We start from the raw sequence: 23,691 nt of genomic DNA on the forward strand, positions 1-23,691 counted from the left end.
GTGCAACTTGCGTAGATTTCCAGAGAACAAAAGTTGAACGGAAAGCGGATATACGATTCCTCTTGATTGCGAAAAACCTACAAGTTGGAAAAAGGACATCTGTTTTTAAACAACTATTTTACCAATCTGTTGGATGAGATTTTTTATTTCTGCTAAAAAAAAAATCAAAATATGGACTTGGAGTTGGAGATGGTCTAGGAACCTATTTGCAATACGGGAATGTGTTCTCATGTTGTTGTGTTTTGCAGTAATTCCTAACATGATCCATGTAAAAATCCTACAGTAGGTGCCAAACATCCCCTATCCGTACCAATGCCTTTTTTTTAACCCTGTAAACAAGTTACCGATGGCATGCCCTTTGCACCTTCCAGTCTTCTACGTGGCACGGCCCAAGTAAGCAGGCCGAGACACGCCATACATGAACACTTGACCGAGCCGGCGATGGACTATAGGTTACTTCCGAACGCCCTGCTATGTGGGCCGAAACAATGAAGACACTTGTTCCATTCGATACCAAGCAAGAGGAACATAGGAGCACCGGTCACATGAATGACGCCATAATTATTAATTAATATGGGTCCGATTACCAAATTTCACACAACAATACAATCGAAACCACCACGAAAACATGGAATGCATATCATACCTCGTGTACATGTAATAACGAGGACATATCTGGTGTACATGGAAGCTTAGTATATATGGTGCACATATTAAATCATCACTATTTATTTTAGATTTAACGTCTCTAGTTGATCATTGCAATTTATAAATAATATTTTCCACCGCTATACTTCACCACGTCGGAGGGTGTTCTTAGCAAAATATACCAACAACTAGAGACATTATATCTAAAATGAGTAATGCTGATTTAATATATGCACCATGTACACTAAATTTATATATGCACCAGATATGTTCCCTATAATAATTATGTATACGTATAGGAGGGTGCGAGCGATATCAGGCGGAGCCGCCCTTGAGCCTCTTGGCGATGCCGGCGAAGTACTTGCCCTGGTGGAAGGCGTGCTCCAGCTCCAGTTCCGTCGGCCACCGCGACCCGTCCCCGGCGAACGTGCCCGCGCCGTACGGGCTGCCGCCGTGCACGCTCTCCATGTCGAATATCTTGGCGCCGAACGTGTACCCCACAGGCACGAACACCATCCCGTGGTGCGTCAGCTGCGTCACCGCCGTCAGCCTGGCCGCCACGCCAAGGGGGAAACGTTACCCACTGCTTCTGCGATTCGATCGGTTGGTGCTGCAAGGGGAAGGAAACATGTTGTGAAAAAAGGAGAGGAGACGGCTGCTCACGGCGTGGTCTCCTGGCCGCCACCCTGGGAGCCGGTGCTGAAGAAGAGGCCGGCGGGCTTGCCGGCCAGGCTCTGCTCGCGCCACAGCCCGCCGGTCGCGTCGAAGAAGGCCTTCATCTGCGCCGCCATCATGCCGAACCGCGTGGGGAACCCGAAGAGGACGCCGTCGGCCTCCGCCAGCTCCTGCGGGGTGATGACCGGCGCGTCGGTCTTGGGTGGCGCGCCCATCTTGCCGAGCACCTCCTCGGACAGAATCTCCGGGACCTTCGCGTGTGAAAGTGAAACCGATGGGAATTTGGCGGTGACCATTCCAGACTCACACAACACATTGGTTCTAGCTAACTCGAAGATTGCACCGTTGCTGACAGACACTGACCTGCCATACTTTGACCTCCACGCCTTCAACTGAAGCGGCGCCTTTCTTCATCTCCTCAGCAAGCTTGGCAACGTGCCCGTAGGTGGAGTAAAACCTGTTGAGAAAATGGGAGCGCTTTTTACTGATGCCCGATCGAGAAGAGAACCAAAACAATCTAGTAGTACAGTACACAGGTCAGTTTCTCACTTTCAGTAAATACACAATTCTCATTCATCAATCAAGGAACATTATGAATAGTAAGTGTCAAATAGATTTCGGCGTAAAGATGTACTGGAAAGAAACAGGTGTTCGACATCTTCTAATCAAGGGTTTCTAGATGCTCTTGCTTTTTGGGTAGTTGGACAATCTCATTCAGGCAGGCAGCAAAACTAAGGCATGGGTGTAATATTATTTACTTATACCAAACGGCATTAGAGTGGTTGTCTATCCTTTTAACCTGTCATATAGATGTGACTACAGCCAAAGATCGAGATGCGTTGTGGATTGAAACCTACACCGTGGGTTACCAATAACAATATGATGCTAATTTTTTGCTGCTCAAAAGCGACATCATGTGAGGTGTGTGTGTTCCTCAAAACTGAAATGCTGCCTGTTCCATGGTGAATCGTACTCAGAAGACGAATGGACCCGCATGCCATGTTGTTTGGATGCTAGTTTTCTACGAAACAAATACTCAAGAGAAGCAAAACTGTCCATCAAGTAAAGGGTCCATGAGTGTGATGCGAAAGTTGGAAGCAACAGCAACGAGAGTCAAGAGGTAGCAAACCAAGCATGCATGCCCATCAGCAGACAGAGTGGAACTGCACTGTTGTAGTGGAAAATACCTATCAACAGAAAAAGGGCATCTGTGGATTGCATAATTGCCCACAAGAGAAAAAAGTAATGTGTCGTTGAGGTGGTGCATTCTAGAAGTTTGCGTGTACAGACGGAGACTCGGTCACACAAAAAAACAGGAAAGAGTATATTATTACGACTGATGCATTTTTTTAAATCTTTTTGAACAAAAGAGAAAGTGATGCATTATTTTTATCTTTTTGAGCAAAAGAGAAATCGGTATCATTTTCCATTGTAGTAGGAGTAGGTTTCACGTCCATGCTTGGATTTCCATCTCAAACAAAAGATAGAAAGTAAATATGATAAAGATCCCTGATAAGTGATAGATTAACCTCGAGTTCAGTTACTTGGACATGTGGTTCACTCTGCCTAATACAAATGTAGGTTCCATATTTTAAATGTTGAGTCGTCCTTTTATATGTATATAAATATAAAAAAGGGGGGATGTTCCGTTGTACTACGTACTAGCAGCAGGAGGGAAACAAAAAAAAACTAAAATCGCATCGCTAAATCAAATGCCCTTATGCTCTCAGCAGCTGGTGGGAGCAAGGAGTTGGTGAAGATGTCATACATGACCAAATGAAATGGTTTTCAAAGCAGCCGTCCTTGATAATAATGATAGCAGCAACCTAATCAATCGGCATAGAGCCCCCGCCTATTAGGCTGAGCGACAACAACGCCAATATCATCAGGACGTTAGCGCTTCCACGACATATATTTAGAACCCCTAGCCAGCTAACAAACTATTAGCCATGTAATAAACTAATTGTTTGCGTAACCGAGAAACCGGTAAAATTTACCGTTCTCAGCGTCATTGTTATTAAAACGTCGCTTAAACGTCGTTTAAACGATAAAACGTAGTTAGAGTTTAGAACGTCCGATCGTTTTAGCAAAAACACGTAGAACGTCCGTTTATCACGTTTAAACATCGCTTAAACGTTGTTTTCTCGTTTTCGAACGTTCTAGGCGTGTTCAGGACGTTCTACGTGTTATTGGGCCTTTCACAAGCCAAAAAATACACAGGGCTGCCAGGCGTCCTGTGCTGACAGCCTCCCTCCTCTCCTCTCCTCTGCCCCCTCCCCCTCTCCATCCCCCAACAGTCCAGCACTGCCAGGCCAGTGAAGCGCCACCCTCCCTAGTTTTAGACTTTCAATCATCAAGACTTCCAAGTTCAGTCTTCCAGTTCAGACAGTGGTGCCCTCCCTAGTTTCAGACTTTCAGTCATTAAGAGTTTATGGTTACTGATCATATATACAAGTTGTAACTGTGTGATTGAATTTGATCTGTTTCATTTTGTTTTGTAAACTCAAGTACTCAACTTATATATGAACATATTCTATAATTGAAATTTTATGTAATGTCTAAAAAGACGTTTCAACGTTCGTTTAAATGTTTAAATGTTAAAAAGGTGGTTCATAACGTTTTAACGTTTTACCGCTTTAATAACCATGCTCAGCACGGACCGAGATATGAAAACCGGTCTGGTTTTTGTGTATTCCGGTTTCAAAATTTAAAAAAAGAGAGAGTTAAACTTCGATCGACAAAATGGTTTTTTTGGAAATTACGAAATGAAAATGTAATATGTGGTTGTAGGCAAGCTAACAATTAGTTAGGATATTAGCCGAGAGTTGTTTAGAAGCTAACTTTAGCCGCTAACTATTTAACTTCAGAGCCTAAACCTACATAGCCCATGGCTCGACTAGTGTCGGTTCACGATACACGTTAACAGATGGGCTAAGCCCTACCCAACTAAGGTCTTGTTCGGTTATTCTAAATACACATGGATTGGATGAGATTGGAAAAATTTCTTAAAAAGTTTGACTTGTTTGGGATTCAAACTCATCCAATTTCACTCAATCCACATGGATTGAGAGCTAACCGAACAAGCCTTAATAAGTTGGTTCCCGAATTATTCAACAGCGTAAACCCTCCCCAACTGCCTAGGTTCATTGATCCTGGACACGGTCGCGGCGGCGGCGACCGGAACCTTCTAGACGTATCACGGGACTTAGCAGAGCAACTCTGACAAAAGGCAAATAGGAACATGGCTGCGTGTAGTTTCTGAGCACGAGAGGACTCCGGTCGACTCGAAACAACCAAGTTCAGCGCTCACGCGGTTTGATGTGAACCTAACAAGGCATCGGCGGCTTTGTTGTATATAATTCGTGACGGGGAGATTTAAAAAAACACGAGTAGCTAGGGAAATGGAGCGGGGCGGTGGCGCATACTTACACGACGTAGACCTTGACTGCCATTGGAGAAGGGCTGGAGCTACCCGGATGGCCGGATCTGGGGCCTGGAGGCAAGGGGGGGGGGGGGGGGGGGGGGGGGAGGCGTTTGCCCGCTGGGGTTCTCTCTCTGCTTGTTTTCGTGGGATGGGATGCAGTGTGCGGATGCGGGGCGGGGAGAGTATTTGTAGGACCACTGCACTGCCCGGGCTCGCGTCCGGTTTGACCTGCAGGCGCCAGGCTATGTGGTGCCAATCGTGGCGGGCGCCACAGCCCAGCAGCACGTCACGGTTGCATCACCAGAACCCAGAAACTCACCTCGAGAATCAAGATAATAAAATGGAGGAAGCAGGAGTGAGACAAGGTAATCTAGAGCTTCCTTTAGATCATAACAAATTCGGTATTTCCTGTGTCTCCAAGCTTTGTGGTAAAAATAACTCCCTGCGCTAGGGCCTGGTTTAATACTTCCACAGTGTTTTGTATCTATGCATTATAATGAACAGCTAGGTTTAATTCGAAACGAACAGGTTTAATGGAAGCACAGAGAGAAGTAGTAGACGACAGGATGTGCCCACCAACAACCATGGCGGTGACAGGCAAGGGTCTGTTATGGCAGGTGGCAGGTAAAGGATGCAGGGATCGGACTCCCCTTCAGTTCTTCAACCAGTTCTTCAACCATGGTTAATAGTCCATGCAAAGGACTGCTTCGTTTCAACCGCACGCAAAACAAAGCTGAAGCTATCAGTTTAGCGTACTGGATGGAAGGCCAAACTCGTCCTCATCGCCACCTGTAGCTGTCAAGCCAAGGACATCTTTGCCTTTCGATGATCAGTAGTAACACATACTCCCTTCGGTGCAATAAAAGAAGTCATCCTGCGCGTAGGTCTGGGATTTAGACGTTGTTGCCCCTAGTAATTGCACAAAAAAAGATGCATTTAAGAATCGAACTTGAGACCTCCAGTCTAGAATGCCTTGGAGCTGCTGCAGCAACCAATCAAGCCTAATTGTTTTAGTGACGTTAATGCACCCATATTCCTATTTAATAGGGGCAAACAGGGAAAACTCTATGATAATTAATCACTCCTTGGTATGCACAATCAAGTCCTAAACGACTACCTTTACTGCACTGGAGGGAGTACACAGCAGCAGGACACGAGGAGATTTTAAGGCTCTCGCTGTTTCCCCAGGAGGACCGATCGAGGCCGTCCGTCCTTGGCACCTTGCAGTTGTTCGATGCGTCGGCTCGGACCGGCGTGCAGGAGGGCGATCATTCCATTCCATTCCAGCCATGTGTCCCCCCATCCTATCCTCTGACGTATCTTTGTTGTAAAGCGGCAGCCTCCATCAATGATGCCCGCCGCAGGCAAAGGAGAACCCGTGCCGCCGGCGGATTGGCTGCTGCTGGACCGGCGGTTGCCCGGTCCCTCGGCGCCCCCAAAAGACCGGGGGCCACGCAAGGCGAGTTGACGCGTGCATGGATCATGGATGTGACGACCTTCGTCTTCCCCGGCCTGTGGGGTGTGGCTTCGCCCTCAAGCCTGTCTCTGCATCCATCATTCGCGACGGATTTCTAGCGCAACAGAGCACACCTAAGACTTCAAAGTTCAAAACTACGTAGTTCAAAAGCAATGGGCCCTGTTCTCTCTCTCTCTCTTTTTGGTCGTCCAAGGGAATGGCCCAGTTATGGGAAGAGCCGACGTCGTGACATGGAAAGAAAGTTGTATCAATGTATGGCCCAGATTGAGCTAAAGAGGCCAGATATAATGCTACCGAAACTCGACCAGCCCATCGCAGCCCGGCTTACACTTAAGCCGACGGGTCTGTTCGTATGGGCCTGATCCGAAGCCCAGATCTACCACTAAAACTGCAGTGTCCGTCCCAATGGCAATGACGGACTGACCAGACGCCTGACCACGACACGAGCCAACCATACGGGTGCTGTCATCTTGTCCACCCCGTGCGACTGCGAGCTCGTTGCTCCGCTAGTTCACTCGCCGCGACGCGATGGTTCTGACTCTGCTGCTGCTTCTGCTTCTCCCCGCGGCTTCCCGCGCCAGGGACACCATCACGCCGGGCCAGCCGCTGCGGGGAAACGACACGCTCGTATCGTCCGGCGCCGGCAGCTTCGTGCTCGGCTTCTTCTCCCCGCCGGGCTCCAACAGCACCTACGTCGGGATCTGGTACGCCAAGGTGCCCGTCCGCACCGTCGTCTGGGTGGCCAACCGCGCCGCCCCCGTGCGCGGCGCGGCGAGCGAGAGCGCCGGCGCCACGCTCTCCGTGTCCAGCGAGTGCGCGCTCGCCGTGGCGGACGCCAACGCCACGGTGGTGTGGCGGTCGTTGTCGTCGTCTTCCCCGCGGCCGTGCGCGGCGCGGATCCAGGACGACGGCAACCTGGTGGTGTCGGACCAGCGCGGGCGGGTGGTGTGGCAGGGGTTCGACCACCCCACCGACACGCTGCTCCCGGGGATGCGGCTCGGGGTGGACTTCGCGGCGGGGGCGAACATGACGCTGACGGCGTGGGCGAGCCCCTCCGACCCGTCGCCGAGCCCCGTGGTGGCGGCCATGGACACGTCGGGCGACCCGGAGGTGTTCATCTGGAACGGGCCGGCCAAGGTGTGGCGGTCGGGGCCCTGGGACGGCGTGCAGTTCACGGGAGTCCCGGACACCGTCACCTACAAGGGCATGGGCTTCAGCTTCCGCTTCGTCAACGACGGGCGCGAGGCCACCTACAGCTTCCAGGTCCGGGACGCGGGCATCGTCTCGAGGCTGGTGCTCAACAGCACGGGCGTCGGCGGCGGGCTGATGCAGAGGTGGACGTGGCTGGATGTCGCCGGCGCGTGGGCCCTCTACTGGTACGCGCCCAAGGACCAGTGCGACGCCTTGTCCCCGTGCGGGCCCAACGGGGTGTGCGACACCAACAAGGTCCCGGCCTGCTCCTGCCTCCCCGGGTTCACGCCGCGGTCCCCGGCGTCGTGGGCGATGCGGGACGGGCGGGACGGCTGCGTCCGGGCCACGCCGCTGGACTGCGCCAACCGCACCGACGGCTTCCTGGTGCTGCCGCACGCCAAGGTGCCCGACGCGACGCGGGCGGTGGTGGACTTCAACTCCAGCCTGGAGCAGTGCCGGCAGCGGTGCCTGAGGAACTGCTCCTGCACGGCGTACGCCAGCGCCAACCTCACCGCCGCGCCGGGGCGCCGCGGCTGCGTGATGTGGACCGGCGGCCTCGAGGACCTCCGCGTGTACCCCTCCTTCGGCCAGGAACTCTACTTCCGGCTCGCCGCCGCAGACCTCGGTACGTGGCAACACTGCTCGTCTAGACGTCGATACATGCACATTGCACAGTCGGAGTAACAAATAATTTTTTCCGTCCTGCCGTACTGTACAAAGATGCACGCGCTTGGTGAGAACTTCCACGTTGCTCCGTCCGTTCACAAAATAAGGGGTGTTTAGCGGAGCCTCCCAGCGACAATCACTCAACCCGGCCAAACAGTAAAAAAATGAATTGCTCCGTGATAGAAGCAAAGTGAATCTAGTCTTTATTTTGTACGGAAAAGTGGGAGAAAAAAAAACCTATTTCCCGCCACTCTACTCTCCAACCTTTACAAATAATTTCACACACTATTTACGAAACAGTTTTCGCTACATAGATTCACTTCGACTAGATAATCATTTAGAATCACTTAATCGAAGAATCAGCTCTCGAAGCTAGAAAATTATGGAGCAAAGCTCTACTAAACGAGTCCTAATTATCGTTTTAAATTCGACTAAATTATATTAATACTATTTTTATATTTTTAATAATTATTATAAAATTATATTTAGTAATTAATACAATATATCATAAATATTAATAATTTCTTATATATATATATATATATTTGATCAAAGTTAAAACATCTGGATAGAAGAATGACACTTAGTTTTAAACTATCTCCAACAACTTATCCATCTCTGTACCCATATTCAAACTTTACTCTACGAACAGTGTAGTCTACAGTGCAAAATAGTACTTTTGAGTAAAATTTAGGTAGACTGCTGCAAACGGCCTTAGCGGTAGCGGACCGGAGAGTACGTTCGTTCGTATGGGAGAGTGTGAGCAAAAAAAAAAACCTACTTCCCGCCGCTCTACTCTCCAAACTTTAGGAATAATTTCACACACTATTTACGAAACAATTTTCGCTAAATAGATTCACTTCGACTAGATAATCATTTATAATCACTGAATCGAAGAATCAGCTCTCGAAGATAGAAAATTATGGAGCAGAGCTATACTAAATGAGTCCTAATTATCGTTTTAAATTCGTTACAAATTTCGACTAAATTATATTAATACTATTTTTTATATTTTTAATAATTATTATAAAATTATATTTAGTAATTAATATAATATATCGTAAATATTAATAATTTCTTATATATATTTGACCAAATTTAAAACATCTGGATAGAAGAATGACACTTAGTTTTAAACTATCTCCAACAGCTTGTCCATCTCTATACACATATTCAAACTTTACTCTGCGAACATTATAGTCTACAGTGCAAAACAGTACTTTTGAGTAAAATTTAGGTAGACTGCTGCAAACGGCCTTAGCGGACAGGAGAGTACGTTCGTTCGTTCTGTCGTGCAATGATGCAAAGGGAAAATAGAGAGACTCGTTAGTATCATTAGCAAGAAGAAAAATTAGAGACTCGCTAGTATCATTAGCAAGAAGAAAAATAGAGAGACTCGTTAGTACCGTCTGATCCGGACCATTCTGTAGTTTGTCCCCATCAATCTGTGACGAAGGAACACCAACATACTGTTCGCACGTCCCCTTCAGTACGTGCTACGGTCATCGTCATTATTTGGATGCACAATCCTCTGCCATCGACACCTAGCAGATGGCAATAGTAACTTGCCATTTGCCCATTTGGTAGGCCGTACAGCCATACGTTTGGCAAATAGCCAGCTAAATCTATCTCATATTTCAAATTTCACTATATAATTAGGGCAATCTATAGCATGAAACTGTGTTTGACACGGCCATATACACAATCAGCTGTCCATAGCCTAAATTCAGTTTTCTGACACACATAGCCTAAATTCAGTTTTGAGTCAAGTATAACTAACAGACAACTGATGTTGTACGCCAGTCCTCCGAGTCTACAAGCCAGTCATCCATCCGTATCGCCTTTCAGATGCGAGTGCGTCCATGATCCATCCCCGACCAACGTCACCTGATGTTCCAACCCAGCGAACGAAACAGATTCCATTTTCCAATTTCTAACCAATTCCGGCTCTCTCGAGAAGACTCAATTCTGGTGCCTGTCGTAATCATCACGCGGACACACCACACAGTTCGTGATCCACACTGCTGCACGTGACGGCACAGTACAGTTGATTTCAACGACGTAGCTTTCATAGTGTGCCCATGCCCATCAGATGTCGGTTTAGCTCTATAGCGTGCTAGCTGCTGCTAGCAACTGCATGATTATTCCAGCACCGCCCAGTCCCAGTCCCAGTCCCAGTCCCAGTCCCAGGCCCAGGCCTCGGCCCTGCGGATATCAGCACGACATTTCCGTGACCCGCGTGACGCGAAACCATGTCGCGTGGTTCACGGGGACGAAGCCGGCAATGGCGAGAAGAGCGATGGTGGTCAGGTTTCCATGGGACCGCCGTGACGCACAACAATAATGAAACATGCAACGGATCAGTACCAACCAACCAACCAAACGTGGGGGAACGGTAGAGAAGTTTCGGCCGGGGTCTCTTTCTTCTCATTACGAGTCAAAATCAAACAAGAGACTACAGCTTCCTGGCTTCCTGCCATGGGGAACCAATCATTACGAGTCAAAGTCAAAATACCCTTCCTGGCTTCCTGCCATGGGGGATAGAGACTACAGCTTTTTTTAGCTATGTATTGTGAATGATATTCAACTAGCCAACTAGGGGAAAAAAGAGCTAAATTTTGCAATGCGTGCTGTCTGACTGAAAGAAATAAAGATATATTGGGTGTATAAAGGATAAAACCTGAAATGTTTGCCTCTCTGTCTGCTGCAAGCCTGCGGCTAAGAACTTGAGAAATTGCATCGCTGCAAGGAAGATCACACTGAAGCCGTCATGGTGCCTGCAATAAACAAGAAAGCTGTTGCAATTAAGTAGCGGTAGCATATAGGGTGTTTGGTTTGAGGAATAAGCTAATCCATCATCTTCTCACTCCTCACTAATTTTGTTTGGTTTGTGGAATGGAATGAGTTGATCCATCATCACCCCATTCCTCATAGTTAGTTAGTTAGTACTAATATAAGGAATGAGGTCATCCCACCAAATTTGAGGAATGAACTCATGATGCACCACCTCAATTTAGATGTAGTGATTCCTTAAACCAAACACACCCATAGTGTATGCCCCCGTTTTCAACATAAAAGAAATTAACGGTGTGTTTGGTTGAGAAGTCGAGCAAAATGGAGCCGAACACACAGTAGAACGGCTCCATCCTTAAAAACTGGAGTAGAGTCACAACATTCTAGTTGACTCGCCAACCAAACATATCATAAATCATCAAAGAAAAGTAGCTGACCATGCACGGGCATGTACCAGGAACAGATGTTGTATTCGCAGGCTAATATATCATTATATCACAAGCCTAAGGGCTACATAGACATCAATTTAAAAAACCCTATATAATAATGAAAGAAAACAGAATATCATGGTCCTTCCTGCAAATGTACTGCAAGAATGAAAAGGGAGAAGACTTTTTTGTTTGTTTGTTTGCTACTTAAGCTCATCTTGACTATACGGGCACTCCAGGGACCCGTTGGTAGAACAAGTCCTGCTATATGTGCATGAACACATCTTTCTGGCAGTGCAGTCCTCTTTGTTTTCTAACACCATCACACGATTTAAAGGCTAGGCAATAGGCACAGGTATTTTCCCTGCCTCCTTCCAGCTGAATTGTTGGTACTGGCTACTGTGTATGGAAACCGAGAATTATTCTTGAACATAGCAGCATCCGTTTCCATGTCTAATTTCTGCACTGTTTCAGTGCCATTATTTTTCGTGGAACGGCCCATCTCTGAAATGCTAAAATTCACTGGTATGCACCACATGGAACCGGACCCGTCCTATAAGGGCCATAAGCAGGCCAGCTCATCATCATGCAGATACTTTGAATGAGAATCAAGTGTGCCAACAGTGGTAACATCCATCTTCTCTTTCCACCGCAATATCATGAAGAACCCTTTTTCCATATGAACATAGATTGTGAATCATATGCGAGGCATCCCATGTTCATGGTCCAGGGTAGGTGTGTGTGCCCTCTGTGTCGCAAGCTGTGTTCAGATTTCAACGTACCTGGACCACAAATTTAAAGGTTTTGATAATTGAGCAGGACACGATCACCAACTGTAGTTGATCCCATTGTATCCAGTTATCAACAAGCAAAGGCTGCATAGATTACTTGATGCAACAAAGTATTCCATCCATTGTTAAGAATGCTCTGCAGCAATCAGTAAGAGAGCACTTCAAATATTATGCAGCAATCAAGTACTGGAGGCTCCCACATAAGTGAGGTCCGAAGAAGAGATAATCCGAGGCAAACCTTTCACTCGTAAATGTGGAAGAGGCTACTTTGAACCCACTGACCTAGTGACTTAGTGAGATAACTCTCACCACTAAACCAAGCTTCTCCTTCATTATGCACCATATATAAGATAAGAAATGACAGACCCAGTGCTAGAGGCTCCACATAAGTGGAGTCTGGGGAAAGAACAAACCAAGGTAATCCTTTCTCCAGCAAATACAAATAGGTTGCTTCGAACCGGCTACCCGATGGGTGTGATTCGGTGAGACAACTCTTACCATTGAACCAAACCTGCCCTTCATTATGCACTATATATTAGATAAAGAAGGCAGGCCTAGTACAGAAGGCTTCCACATGAGTGGGGTCTGGAAAAGGGATAAACTGAGGGAAGTCTTCTTTGGTGACTTAGTGAAACAACTCTTACCACTGCGCCAAGCCTGCCTTCTACACACCATATATTAGATCTGGTCCATCAATTTTGTATCATGCAATACCAAATTTCTGCTGGCAATGGACCTGAAATAATATTTCTAGATTCACTCACCTCACTTTTAATGTAGACTGATATTCTAAACTAACAAATTTATCATGAAGCCTTCATTCTTAGCCGAAGCAATATGCAATTCTACTCTCTTGGCAAATACTCTCACGGTAGCCCTGTCAATGATTACATATTTATCAGAAAATGTAATGTTCACAATCCATGAATAGCTTCAACATAATTTCTAAGCCAGATAGAAAATGGTAAGTGTAAAAGATAAGTCTATCATTAAACTTATTATTTATGATTTGGTGTGCAGCTTCAAAAGGCAAGTCAAAGAAGGTCAGTATTGTGGTTGCAATTGCTGTCAGCATAACTGCTGCCCTGGCCGTTCTTCTAGCAATCACAGGGTTTTACATTTGGAGAGCAAATAAAACAAAAGCAAGAAAATCAGGTGACATACTATCGCTACAGAATGTTGATCTCCCCAAAGGGGATGGAAAAACATATTTTATTGTATCAATGTAAATTTTTTGGTTGATGCAATTCTAACTTCGGTATTTTCATAGGATCATCCATATGGGCAGCTGGTTCACACAATAAGGATGGCAGTGAAGGAAAGGATAATGGGGACGACCTGGAACTGCCAGTATATGATTTCGAGACAATAGCAGCAGCCACGGAGGGTTTCTCAGCTGAGAACAAGCTTGGTGAAGGCGGCTTTGGGCCTGTATACAAGGTATATGTCTCAACCTAAATGGTAGTGTAATACTGTAATGTACTTACATCTTAAGCATTTTGAAGCCATTTGAAGTGGCACCAGGATGGCTCAACTGCTGACTAAATTTAGCAGCGGCATTTCCAAGCATTTCCAAGGCATTATTCTTTATTGTGAACTTAGTACCTAATTGGACATTCATAATTACAGGGTAAGCTTGAGGATGGACAAGAAGTAGCTGTTAAAACACTTTCAAGAACATCAAGACAAGGTCTTGAGGAATTCAAGAATGAGGTTTTGTTGATAGCTAAACTCCAGCATCGGAATCTTGTTCGACTAATTGGATGCAGCATTTCTGGACCAGAAAAGATACTTATATATGAATACATGGAAAACAAGAGCTTGGACTTCTTTATGTTTGGTACGCCCACAACCTTTCTTAGTGAAAAAAAAATCAATATCTATCAATAAACAAATAACAGCCTATATCTTTGTTACCAGACACGACCAGGAGCAAGCTACTTGACTGGCAAACACGATATCGTATAATCGAGGGAATTGCCCGAGGTTTACTGTATCTTCACCAGGACTCGCGATATAGAATCATACACAGAGATCTCAAGACAAGCAACATTCTTCTGGATAAGGATATGACTCCCAAAATTTCAGACTTCGGCATGGCTAGAATGTTTGGCAGTGATGACGCAGAGATCAATACTCTCAGAGTAGTTGGCACATAGTAAGTAACTAGAACAGACATGTCAATCACCTAGTATTGCCTGTGCAATTGAATGTCCTAAGAATGGTGGAATTTACATGGTTTACAGTGGTTATATGGCTCCCGAGTACGCAATGGATGGGGTGTTCTCGGTGAAATCAGATGTATTTAGCTTTGGCGTTATAGTGCTGGAAATCATTGCTGGTAAAAGGAACCGAGGTGTCTACAGATACTCTGGCCACCTCAACCTTCTAGCACATGTGAGCATCCATCCAGCTCAACAATCGTTCACATGTAAAAAGACCGTTAAATTTAACTTGACATCAATTTTGTAACTATTTCTGAATCTTTACCAGGCCTGGAGCTTATTGAATGAGGGGAATGGCTTAGATTTAGTCGACGAGAATCTGAATGGCTCCTTCAACTCAGATGAAGTGCTAAAATGCCTCAAAGTGGGGCTTCTTTGCGTGCAAGAGAACCCAGACGACCGTCCCCTGATGTCTCAGGTGCTGATGATGCTGGCCAGCACTGACACTGCCTCGTTGCCGACTCCCAAACAGCCAGGCTTCGCTGCAAGAACTGCGGCCGCTGAAGACACGTCGTGGAGCAAGCCTGACTGCAGCATCGTGGACAGCATGACCATCACAATGGTCGAAGGTCGGTAGAAAGCTACTCCCTCCGTCTCGTTTTAGTTGTCGCTGGATAGTGCAAAATTGAACTATCCAGCGACAACTAAAAAGAAACGGAGGGAGTATATCAGAGCACAAGATGTATGTATACTCATGATATCAGTCAGAGCAAAAGATGTATACTGTAGAGTAGTAGAGTGGCATCTCTTCCTTTGTTATCTTATTTGACAAGTGTATAAATGTTTCCTCGAGAAAAATGAAGAAATCAGGGAAACTAAAGTTTTGCGGGTTGTGATCGTTTACTTCTGATAACGAATATAATGTGCAATCAATGCTAATATTGAAAAGAACATATAGATTGTAGAGTAAAACTGAAGGCGTTGTCAGAGTGAAACCTCAACTCATATTGCATTGCAGGCGGTGCCAAGAGACCAATAATCCGCTATCTCCTGGATTCAGTTCCCCGTCTCATCAACCGATCTACACAATGAGAAGCTGGCGAAATTGCGAAACGACATTGATATTCGAGCGAATCGGGATACCTCCTGCGCATCCCCAGAACTGCATGATATTCGAGCGAATGAGACGCGCACCTCAGCTATTCACCTCCTCTCCTCGCGCGTCCGTCTCCTGCGGTCCTGCCCCGCAGCCACATCCCTCTCCGATGTGCGCCACAATCCAACATCATCCATCCAAACATCCCCCCCCCCCCCAAAAAAAAAAAACAACAATGTGCCACAGTCGTGCCCAGCGACGGGTGTTGGTCCCTGGCGCGTTGGACTGCGGGCAGTGGCGTGAGGCCACTGGCGCATTGAAGTAGGGGTGGAAAGGAGTATCATAATTTGTTAGATTCTAAATTAATTTAAATTCAAAAATAATAAAAATAAAGCATCGTCCAAAATCGATCTGATCATTAAATTTTATAGTCTAAAATTTATAGCTTATTTGTCACACCTACATGGGAAGAAGACATGTCGCGGTCCATAAGGCCTTTATTGCCTAGAAATGCTTGTTCTAGCTGATCAAATATTATATAAATTTAGATAAGTAATTTAGCGATTTCGCGATTTCGTGAAAATCGAATGTGCTTTAGGACCGATTCCAACAATTTATTCTTTCATCTCCCTATTTATACTTTATATTCGTTATAAAATACCTACCCTATCACACCTCTCTAATCATCCCCTTTTCAACTCCTCATGCACATTTTAACCAAACTATTCTATACTATACTTAAAGCATCAGTTTCAACGGTCGTCCCGCGTTATTTTTTTATAAATAACCCCTCACAGTTATTTCAAATTAACCCGCTGCACGCCTATAGATGGCCAAACGGCGGCCCGGCATGGGCCGGATGCCCGCGAGCCACAACTCTGGCCCAGACACGTCATGTCGGCCTGCTAACTGTGCCGGGCTAGCCCGTTAGCCTGGCGGCCCATTTGATTCAACCAGTGCAAAATGTTAAAAAACAGTGCAGGAGGTGGGGTTCGAACTGATGCCTTGATGGAAGAAGGACGAGAGACACTAGATGAAACTGTCTAACCAGTAGAACATCATGCTTAGATGTTTTTTAATATTGAATATAAAGTGTATATATGTATATACGTTTTTTGTAAAATAAAAATATATAATCGTGTCGGGCCGGGCCAACACTACGGGCCGAGGCTACAGCCCAAGCACGACACAATGTTCTTGGCTCTTGCAAGCATTAGGTCGTTTCTGAGACCACATTGGCGCAATGGACTCCATGGTGTTTGGGTTGCTGAATTGGATGGAGAAACAATGATTTGTCACACTAACAGTAAAATGAAAAGTTATTTGTTGGTTTTAAACATTAGTAATTGTTACGAAGTAGCATAATTTATAGAGCACATCCAGTTTTTATTGATGCTGACTTTAGCAATCACTCCATATTTTGATCTATCTTTTTTATAAATTTGAGTTCATGTGACTTATTTTAGAAACTTGAGCTCACAAACATTTTCTTATTTGGTCTATGTATAGTGGAATTATGTCATTTTATAATCTCTATTCGTTCAGTCAGTCGTTGTGAACTCTCTTCTAATCGTTCACTTCATTGGTTGTGTTGTACCAAAACATATTGGATGGAGTAAACAATAACATCAGTTAGCCAAATCAAAAAATACTATACGGTGAGCGGAAACAATCAATAAAAAATCTTGATTTTTTTGGTGGATAGTTTATATTGGTATTGTTGTAAACCGTCGCAACGCACGGGCAACCGACTAGTTAACTTTTATATATCAGTTTTTAGAGTTTCAAAAAATTATACAATATTTATAGTATCCTAAAACATATTTTTATTAGCTAATTACATTTAAACGTATTAATTTTATAAATAGAATCACTGATTAGTGAAGCGGATTTTCTTGTCGAGGTGACCATTGGGCCTATTAAGTCATTTTATAGAGGGGGGGACATTGGATGCGGCGTAAAGGCGGCCTTGCCGCGATTGTTTTCTTCTCTTTTCTTTAGGAACGTATGATGCACTCATGTCGGCAATTTTTCAATTAGCCCTTCTATATTAGCTCTCATATGTTTTCTTTACTTCTATAAAAACATCGGTTTATATTGTCATGTGTCGTGCGCTAAGCGCGTATATTATTGTCCTTTTCCTCCGTCACATGGGCGACACCATGCCCTGGTTCGCGAATCAATCTCCATGTAGTGAATTTTTCCTGTTCGACATGTGCATAGTTGAATAGCTATTATAAGTGCCGGCTGCTTATTGCTTAACAGTACTAGTCCTGTTTTGTTTGTTCACCGTTATCCCTTGGAAAATTCTGATAAACTGTTTTTTTTCTTCTAGGACAGAAGGATAGAATGAAGTATTTTCTTTGGTCTATGAAATTTAGCTCAATGCGACAGAAGCCCAGCTAGATGACTAAATATTCTTACAAGTTTGCAAGAGCTTGTGTGCTATTTGGAAGAAATTTTAGACTTGTGTAATTAAGTAATTTTATTTACCTGATTAGTTGAGTCATGCGATAAATCTAATCTAGGGCTAGCTAGTCCTCCTTCCTCGATCCTGAGGTATTGATAATGCAGTTTACTCATCCTCATTCCGATATTCAAATTGCATTTTGCAAATAGTACAATCTACAGTAAACATAATATTTTACGACTACATGGATAACCTGCTGGATCAGATGAAAAGAATCAATTCTTATTTTGCCAATTCTGTACGCGTGTTGTTAAGCATTGCTTGATTTCTTTAGGTAGTGTTTGGTTCCGGAGTAGTGTGGGATGGAGCCGCTCCGCTCTCAATTTATTGTTGTTTGGATTGATTCCATGCAGAACGGAGAGGTTCTAAAAATTTAAAAATATGATTAAATGTTGAACCATTTGGCTCCTCAAAATCTTCCGGACGGAGCCGCTCCATCTCAACTGGCTCCGGAACCAAATACTACCTTAGTCACCTTCTGTCACGCCGTTTGATATTTTAGCAGCTAAAAGTGACTGATCTTTAGTCACTAAAGCATAGGAGACTGGAGGCAAACAAGGTCTTAAGTTTTTGTTAAGGTGGCACGGAATGGTGGTTTTGCCCCTCTCAAGCAAATGATGTGGAATTTGTCTCCTTCGATGCAACATGTACCTTGTAGCTGAGACTGAGAGCTGTATATCAGCAGAGAATTTAGTACTTGCCTGCCTGGTTTTTTTTTTGTATATTACGTTGCCGTGCGTCTTTGTCTGGTCTATGCAAGCAATGGAGGTATTCTTCTTCTGGTCTGGTGCCTGGGAGATGTTGGTGGCCACCGTGGGCGTTCAGGGCTGGGTTTCCTTCTTCGGCTGATTTCTTTTGGACAAGCCCATAAATAAGTTGATGGGAGCTATGCGTTCAACCAAGTCGTTGTAGTATAGTGGTGAGTATTCCCGCCTGTCACGCGGGTGACCCGAGTTCGATCCCCGGCAACGGCGATATTTTTTTAGTTCCTTCTTGGCATTTCACTTCAGCTTTTGTGGTGGCTGCATTTTGCATATATCAATCAGAAACAGATAATGGAGCGTAGACCACAAAGCAATGCTTCAGCTTTTTTCTGACCAGCTTTTCTGAAAATCTAGCTGTGGGGAGAATCTAAGTATCATTACGATTACGTATGGAGGAAGATAAAGTTGTTCATAGGGCTCAGGATCTAGAAAGTGATAGATTCCTACTATTACAACGACTCAACCGATTATGTGTTTATGTTGATTTTGGATGGTTTTTGCCCCAACGAATTTTATAGAAGCTGGCTGAAAAGCTGAGCGTTTGACAGTCCGCAGCAGCTTTTGGTGGCCAGAAGCTGCCAGAAGCTGAAACAAACAGGGGCCTTGTCCAGTTTCTCATGCGCGCGGGCACTACACAACTACCCATCCCCGATACCCATCTATCTATATGCACGTTTGCCTAGTCTCTCACAGTTTCAGTTTTCTCCCCATTTCTCACAGATTCAGAAGCAAATCGTGCTCTTCTTCTGCTGAGAAGAAACATCACTCCACGTCCTTGACTTCAGCCTCCACATCCACGATCGTCTCAGAAGGCGCCGCGTTTCCTCCTACACGTAGAAGCACAATGTTTTATAAGAGTTCATTGCCAGTCCAGAGACTAAAGTTTAGTTAGAAGACTAAAGTTTAGTTCCTTTTAATCACCTATTAAGAGACTAGAGACTAAAACAGTTTAGTCCATGTTTTAGTCTCACCGTTTGACAATTTATGAACTAAATGCGACTAACTAAACGGGGCCTAACTAAACTTTAGTCCATGGGCTAAATGAACCAAACAGGGCCTAAGTCTAGCCATACTAGGTGTCTAGGTTTATGCCTTATTTAATGTATCAATGCAGCAAGTACCTTTAAAGGGTAAGTCAAGCCGTTCCAATTATTTTTCAACAGACGGAATGAGAAGAGTTTGGGGCAGGATAGGTGGGTGGGTGAGGGCGAGGCTAAAAGTGGACTGAATTCTTTTATTCACGATGTTCACTAAACAAATGAAATTAGTCACTTTAGATGGTTCAAATGCAAGCAAAGAAAAACAGAGAATAAACAGAATTATTTGGGACCTCTCATGTTGCGGTTGAAGAACTCATTGAACACTGGACCATTTGTAGCAGTAGCAGCCCTCCCAGATGAAAATCTAGCAGATTCTCTAACAAATTTGTTGCCTTGAACTGCAGCATGTACAACCATAGGTTCAGTGAAATTTTGTAATCAGCATTACGAACGTTATATACCAAAACACAGAGAAAGAGGGTGGTGTGAGGAAGCTGTTGATTAAAAAAAAATTGCTTACCGGAGAAAGGTTGAGTGCAATAGGGACAGAGTTGTGGGCCATCCTTCAAAGCTGACCTATAAGACATTTAAGCTAATCAGAGTTCATTAAGTATAAATCTGTGATAGGAGGAGACGAGGAGTTCTATATAGTGCTGTTTATGCTCACTTCAGTATCTGGAAGCTTTTTCCACAGTTCGGACACTGCCAACAAAAGGAAACCATATGATTATCAGAACATTTACACAATCGTCCACGGAGACAACAAAGTTTCTTCTTCCAGTTTTGGGTGTCAATGAGATAATCATACTACTGCTAATAGGCATAAGCTAAGGAACTTTAAGAAGCAATGTTTTATAAGTGGGGAGGATGCAATGTTTCATAAAACTCAATCATTAGAAAAGAAGCAATAGCTGAATGACAAATTTATCGGGAGACTTACATCGCCCTGCAGTATATCTTGTCCTGCAAAGAAGAAAAATGCACCGAGAGCCAGTACAGGCAGCAGTATTGTGAGGAGCTGTTTTCAGAAGAGATGTAAAATCCAAATTAATGACAGTTTAATCAACTAAAATCATGTATTGAATGAATAAACACAAAGATTGTATGGCATTTTGTGGTATGCACAAACTCAATTATCAGATGGACAAGCTTATAAATGTTAGTTGAGCCATAGAGTAAGCTAGCTAGACCAAGGTTCCATAATTTCAGTGTCAAGATTCCACGGAATCTAAATGCTCAAGTTTTTCATGAGTCTACGACACAGTGCACAATCGAATACTATCAAGTGCATAGTAGTACAACTCCGCCAAACAACATTACTTGGTGAAACTGTAAATTGACTGGAAATCTCAGGTCAGTTGAAAAACTACTACAACATGAACAGCAAAATGATGCTGTTAAAAAGCAAGGCGTTCTTGGTTGAGCAGTTCTAGGTATCAACCTAAGCTACCTAGTCCAACACAAGGGATGACATTTTTCAGCCGAGCTAACATTTATTTCCTATAGTCAGTCACCGAAGAAGCAAAATAAACAAGCTAGAGCCAATCCAAAATATTTTCATCGAAGAAACAAATCAAACACCCTAGCGCCACTAATCCCAAATGTTCTCATAGAAGAAGCAACTTATAAGCAATTCATTTTAGCAGCGAGAATTCTCGTACCCAGAGAGAGACGATGGCGTCAATAACCCACCGGAGCTGGCCGGTCACGGCGAGGTACGTCACGACGGCGGCGAAGGCGAGGTTCCCCACGACCCGGCTAGTGCCCTTGTCCATACGCCTCCCGCCGCCGCCAAAGAAGGGGCCTCGCCCAGCTCCGGTGACGCCAAGCAGCCGCCCCTTTCTCCCCGCCGCTCTCCAAGCCAAGCCCCCGCTTTTACCCGCCAGCTCGCTCCGGTCCGACGCCCTCGCCGTGGAACAGCAGGCCCCATTTGAGAATTTGGGAGGCAGTTTCAGGAACCCTGGGTAGAGGAGGCCATGCGAGCAGCAGCAGAGCGGGGGAGGAGTGAGAAGAGTAGGCTGGAGCAAGGCCATGGACGCGAGGGAACAAGTGGGGAAGATTTCTTGAAGAAAGTATATCCCGCAAATGGTCTTGTAAAACCGTTTTTTTTTCGTGCTTTTTTGCTACTGGGTTGTATGTTTCGACATTTTTGTGGTAAAAACGCAGCAGGGGTGTGCAGCGGCAGACATGGCCTTGGAAATTGGAACGCTGGAAGCCTGGAACTTGAAGCAACCGGAAGTCCGGACTGGGAAGAGAAGTCTCGGCACTTCGACAGTCGACGTAAATGTTTCAGATACGCTCGTTACTGCACGGACAGTCGATAACCAAAATTCGATGGGTTTTTATCTCATTAGGGTACAGGTTTGGATCAATATTTATATTTATATGTTTGTTAACCTGCATAAATCTATATTCGACGGGTTAATATATATGATTTTGTTTCTACAGTACCAAAACCTGTGAACCTGTGGGTTTTTAAACCTGACCAAACCTAATGCATATTGTCGTTTTATTTTATAAATGAACAACAAACTTGTTATCTCCCTATTTGCTTCCTATTTTTTAGCAAATGATGAATGTACAAGTAGCTGATGAGAGTGTTGCTGACTTGCTATTATAGTTTTTACTAGCATTATATATGTGGTGGATAAATAATTTAGTGCAAGATCACTTGATTATATAACTTATTATTCGTATTTTATTCTCTCTACTAATAATTTTTATACCAAATTATGAACTTGTTGTTCATCACATAAATTTTGGACCACGATCTCATTGATCATTACTATATTTATTAATTATGAGAAGAACCAGCATATTAGAGATAAAACCCGTGGGTAACCCATGGGTACCCGCTAACCCAATGGGTATTGGGTTTGACAAATTTTCAAACCTGTCATGAGTACGAGTTTTTTAATAGGTATATGGCAAAACCCAGCGGGTTTGTACCCGTTGCCATCTCTACTCGGGAATGTAGTTTGCCAACTCCATATTTTTATATGGCTTTTGAAAATGTTTTTTTGTTGCTTCTCTATAAACAATCCGGTATTTGAAAAAAAACAAAAATAATTTATGTGTCACGCCATCACACCATAAAAACTGAAAACTGCACTACCACAACAAGTGTGTTTGTTTCACGATTCATCATTTTTATAAGAATCGTTTCTATAAAAATCACTAAAATCCGTCGAATCATTTCAGCCTATGTACTCCATCTTTCTCATGTCACCTATATTATCCACAAATCCAGATTTTTAGAAAATCTCTTTTAAAAAATTTGTATCAAACGCCAGGACGGAGATAGACCAAAATCTAAATGGAGGCCTGTCAGAGAGGGAATTCTCCAGCCGGGTGGCGGAGTGCACCCGCCCTAAATCCTAAGATGAGGAGGGGGCTTAAGCGTTTTGCCTGTTGGTAGATGAACGATTAACTCAGGAACACGCAAGGGTTTAGAGTGGTTCGGGCCGCCGGAGCGTAATACCCTACTCCACTGTGTGATGTATTGAGCTTGAGAGCTCGTATAAACTTGTGAGCCTGAGCTGGGTCTAAGTCTAAGTTCGGTCTAAGTGTCCGTGTGTGTCCGTCTGTAACGTTGCATGCCTCCCCTTTTATAGCTCAATGGGGGCGCGTACAAGGGTGCTGAGCCCCGACATGTGAGCCCAGAAATATAATGGATGTAATACTTGGGGCTGCTGGAGCAATCTTCTTGCACCCTGACATCCGCGATTTGCGTGGTATTGGCGTGCAGAGGAAGCTTCCCTGGCAATGCATAAGTGATGATGACCACAGTCCACCTTGCAGCACGGGCGTACTGTTTGGCAATGAACTGGACAGGCACGCCGCCTGCAGGATGGCTTGGACGCCGCCTGCCAACTGAGTGGACAGGTCACAATAAATGCTGAGGTGGCACATCGCCTGTCAGCAGGGTGGACAGGCGGCGCGTCCTCTCCGCAATAAATGCAGACACCGCGTGGCCCAGAGGCCTTACGTCAGGCTCCGCCCACTGGCTTACGTCACGGGCAACAAGCCATGTATCAGCATCGGGTCTCCGCCAGAGCGGGGA

General features: G+C 44.8%; 3 protein-coding genes and 1 long non-coding RNA gene across 7 annotated transcripts; 1 reads left to right on the forward strand and 3 right to left on the reverse strand.

Annotated features, from left to right (window-relative positions):
- Window positions 1-541: 541 nt before the first annotated feature.
- On the reverse strand, window positions 542-5,037 carry LOC100285601 (uncharacterized). 3 transcript variants are annotated; one of them, XM_035961501.1, is made up of 4 exons: window positions 4,753-5,037; window positions 1,687-1,780; window positions 1,312-1,574; window positions 542-1,198 (listed from the first exon to the last, which is right to left on the reverse strand). In XM_035961501.1, exons 1-4 carry the CDS (start codon window positions 4,773-4,775, stop codon window positions 964-966), a joined length of 615 nt encoding a protein of 204 aa, XP_035817394.1. In that variant the 5' UTR covers window positions 4,776-5,037; the 3' UTR covers window positions 542-963. The 3 variants fall into 3 exon arrangements, with proteins under 3 accessions (XP_035817394.1, XP_035817395.1, NP_001353661.1); XM_035961502.1 differs by having other exon boundaries at window positions 4,749-4,904; NM_001366732.1 differs by lacking the exon at window positions 4,753-5,037 and adding an exon at window positions 1,873-1,885 and having other exon boundaries at window positions 871-1,198.
- A 1,624-nt stretch (window positions 5,038-6,661) lies between these two features.
- On the forward strand, window positions 6,662-15,130 carry LOC100191473 (uncharacterized). Its single transcript, NM_001353503.1, has 7 exons — window positions 6,662-8,040; window positions 13,114-13,248; window positions 13,364-13,533; window positions 13,723-13,933; window positions 14,014-14,251; window positions 14,340-14,490; window positions 14,587-15,130. Exons 1-7 carry the CDS (start codon window positions 6,753-6,755, stop codon window positions 14,893-14,895), a joined length of 2,502 nt encoding a protein of 833 aa, NP_001340432.1. The 5' UTR covers window positions 6,662-6,752; the 3' UTR covers window positions 14,896-15,130.
- Window positions 9,138-15,674, reverse strand: LOC103635824 (uncharacterized). 2 transcript variants are annotated; one of them, XR_002263984.2, is made up of 3 exons: window positions 15,453-15,674; window positions 15,255-15,354; window positions 9,138-10,858 (listed from the first exon to the last, which is right to left on the reverse strand). It is a non-coding gene; the product is annotated as an uncharacterized lncRNA (long non-coding RNA). The 2 variants fall into 2 exon arrangements; XR_002263985.3 differs by having other exon boundaries at window positions 15,255-15,339; window positions 15,453-15,643.
- A 3,438-nt stretch (window positions 15,675-19,112) lies between these two features.
- LOC103635825 (uncharacterized) lies at window positions 19,113-21,823 on the reverse strand. Its single transcript, NM_001353504.1, has 6 exons — window positions 21,290-21,823; window positions 20,569-20,646; window positions 20,296-20,330; window positions 20,149-20,204; window positions 19,919-20,026; window positions 19,113-19,415 (listed from the first exon to the last, which is right to left on the reverse strand). Exons 1-6 carry the CDS (start codon window positions 21,659-21,661, stop codon window positions 19,351-19,353), a joined length of 714 nt encoding a protein of 237 aa, NP_001340433.1. The 5' UTR covers window positions 21,662-21,823; the 3' UTR covers window positions 19,113-19,350.
- Window positions 21,824-23,691: the final 1,868 nt, after the last annotated feature.

The sequence above is a fragment of the Zea mays genome, chromosome 8 (genome assembly GCF_902167145.1).
Source record: "Zea mays cultivar B73 chromosome 8, Zm-B73-REFERENCE-NAM-5.0, whole genome shotgun sequence".
Classification (NCBI taxonomy): Eukaryota; Viridiplantae; Streptophyta; class Magnoliopsida; order Poales; family Poaceae; genus Zea; species Zea mays.

What these genes read in the sequence shown, in the direction of transcription:
- LOC100285601 (XM_035961501.1), bottom strand. Translation starts at nt 4,775, where the DNA reads ATGGCAGTCAAGGTCTACGTCGT. An exon ending in GCAGTCAAGGTCTACGTCGT is followed by an intron (nt 1,781 to 4,752) that starts GTAAGTATGCGC and finishes TTTTCTCAACAG; the next exon opens with GTTTTACTCCACCTACGGGC. An exon ending in GGCGGCCAGGAGACCACGCC is followed by an intron (nt 1,199 to 1,311) that starts GTGAGCAGCCGT and finishes CGTGGCGGCCAG; the next exon opens with GCTGACGGCGGTGACGCAGC.
- LOC103635825 (NM_001353504.1), bottom strand. Translation starts at nt 21,661, where the DNA reads ATGGCCTTGCTCCAGCCTACTCTTCTCACTCCTCCCCCGCTCTGCTGC. An exon ending in AAAAGCTTCCAGATACTGAA is followed by an intron (nt 20,205 to 20,295) that starts GTGAGCATAAAC and finishes AATGTCTTATAG; the next exon opens with GTCAGCTTTGAAGGATGGCC. An exon ending in CTTCAACCGCAACATGAGAG is followed by an intron (nt 19,416 to 19,918) that starts GTCCCAAATAAT and finishes TTCTACGTGTAG; the next exon opens with GAGGAAACGCGGCGCCTTCT.
- LOC100191473 (NM_001353503.1), top strand. Translation starts at nt 6,753, where the DNA reads ATGGTTCTGACTCTGCTGCTGCTTCTGCTTCTCCCCGCGGCTTCCCGC. An exon ending in GCTCGCCGCCGCAGACCTCG is followed by an intron (nt 8,041 to 13,113) that starts GTACGTGGCAAC and finishes TTTGGTGTGCAG; the next exon opens with CTTCAAAAGGCAAGTCAAAG. An exon ending in CTCAGAGTAGTTGGCACATA is followed by an intron (nt 14,252 to 14,339) that starts GTAAGTAACTAG and finishes CATGGTTTACAG; the next exon opens with TGGTTATATGGCTCCCGAGT.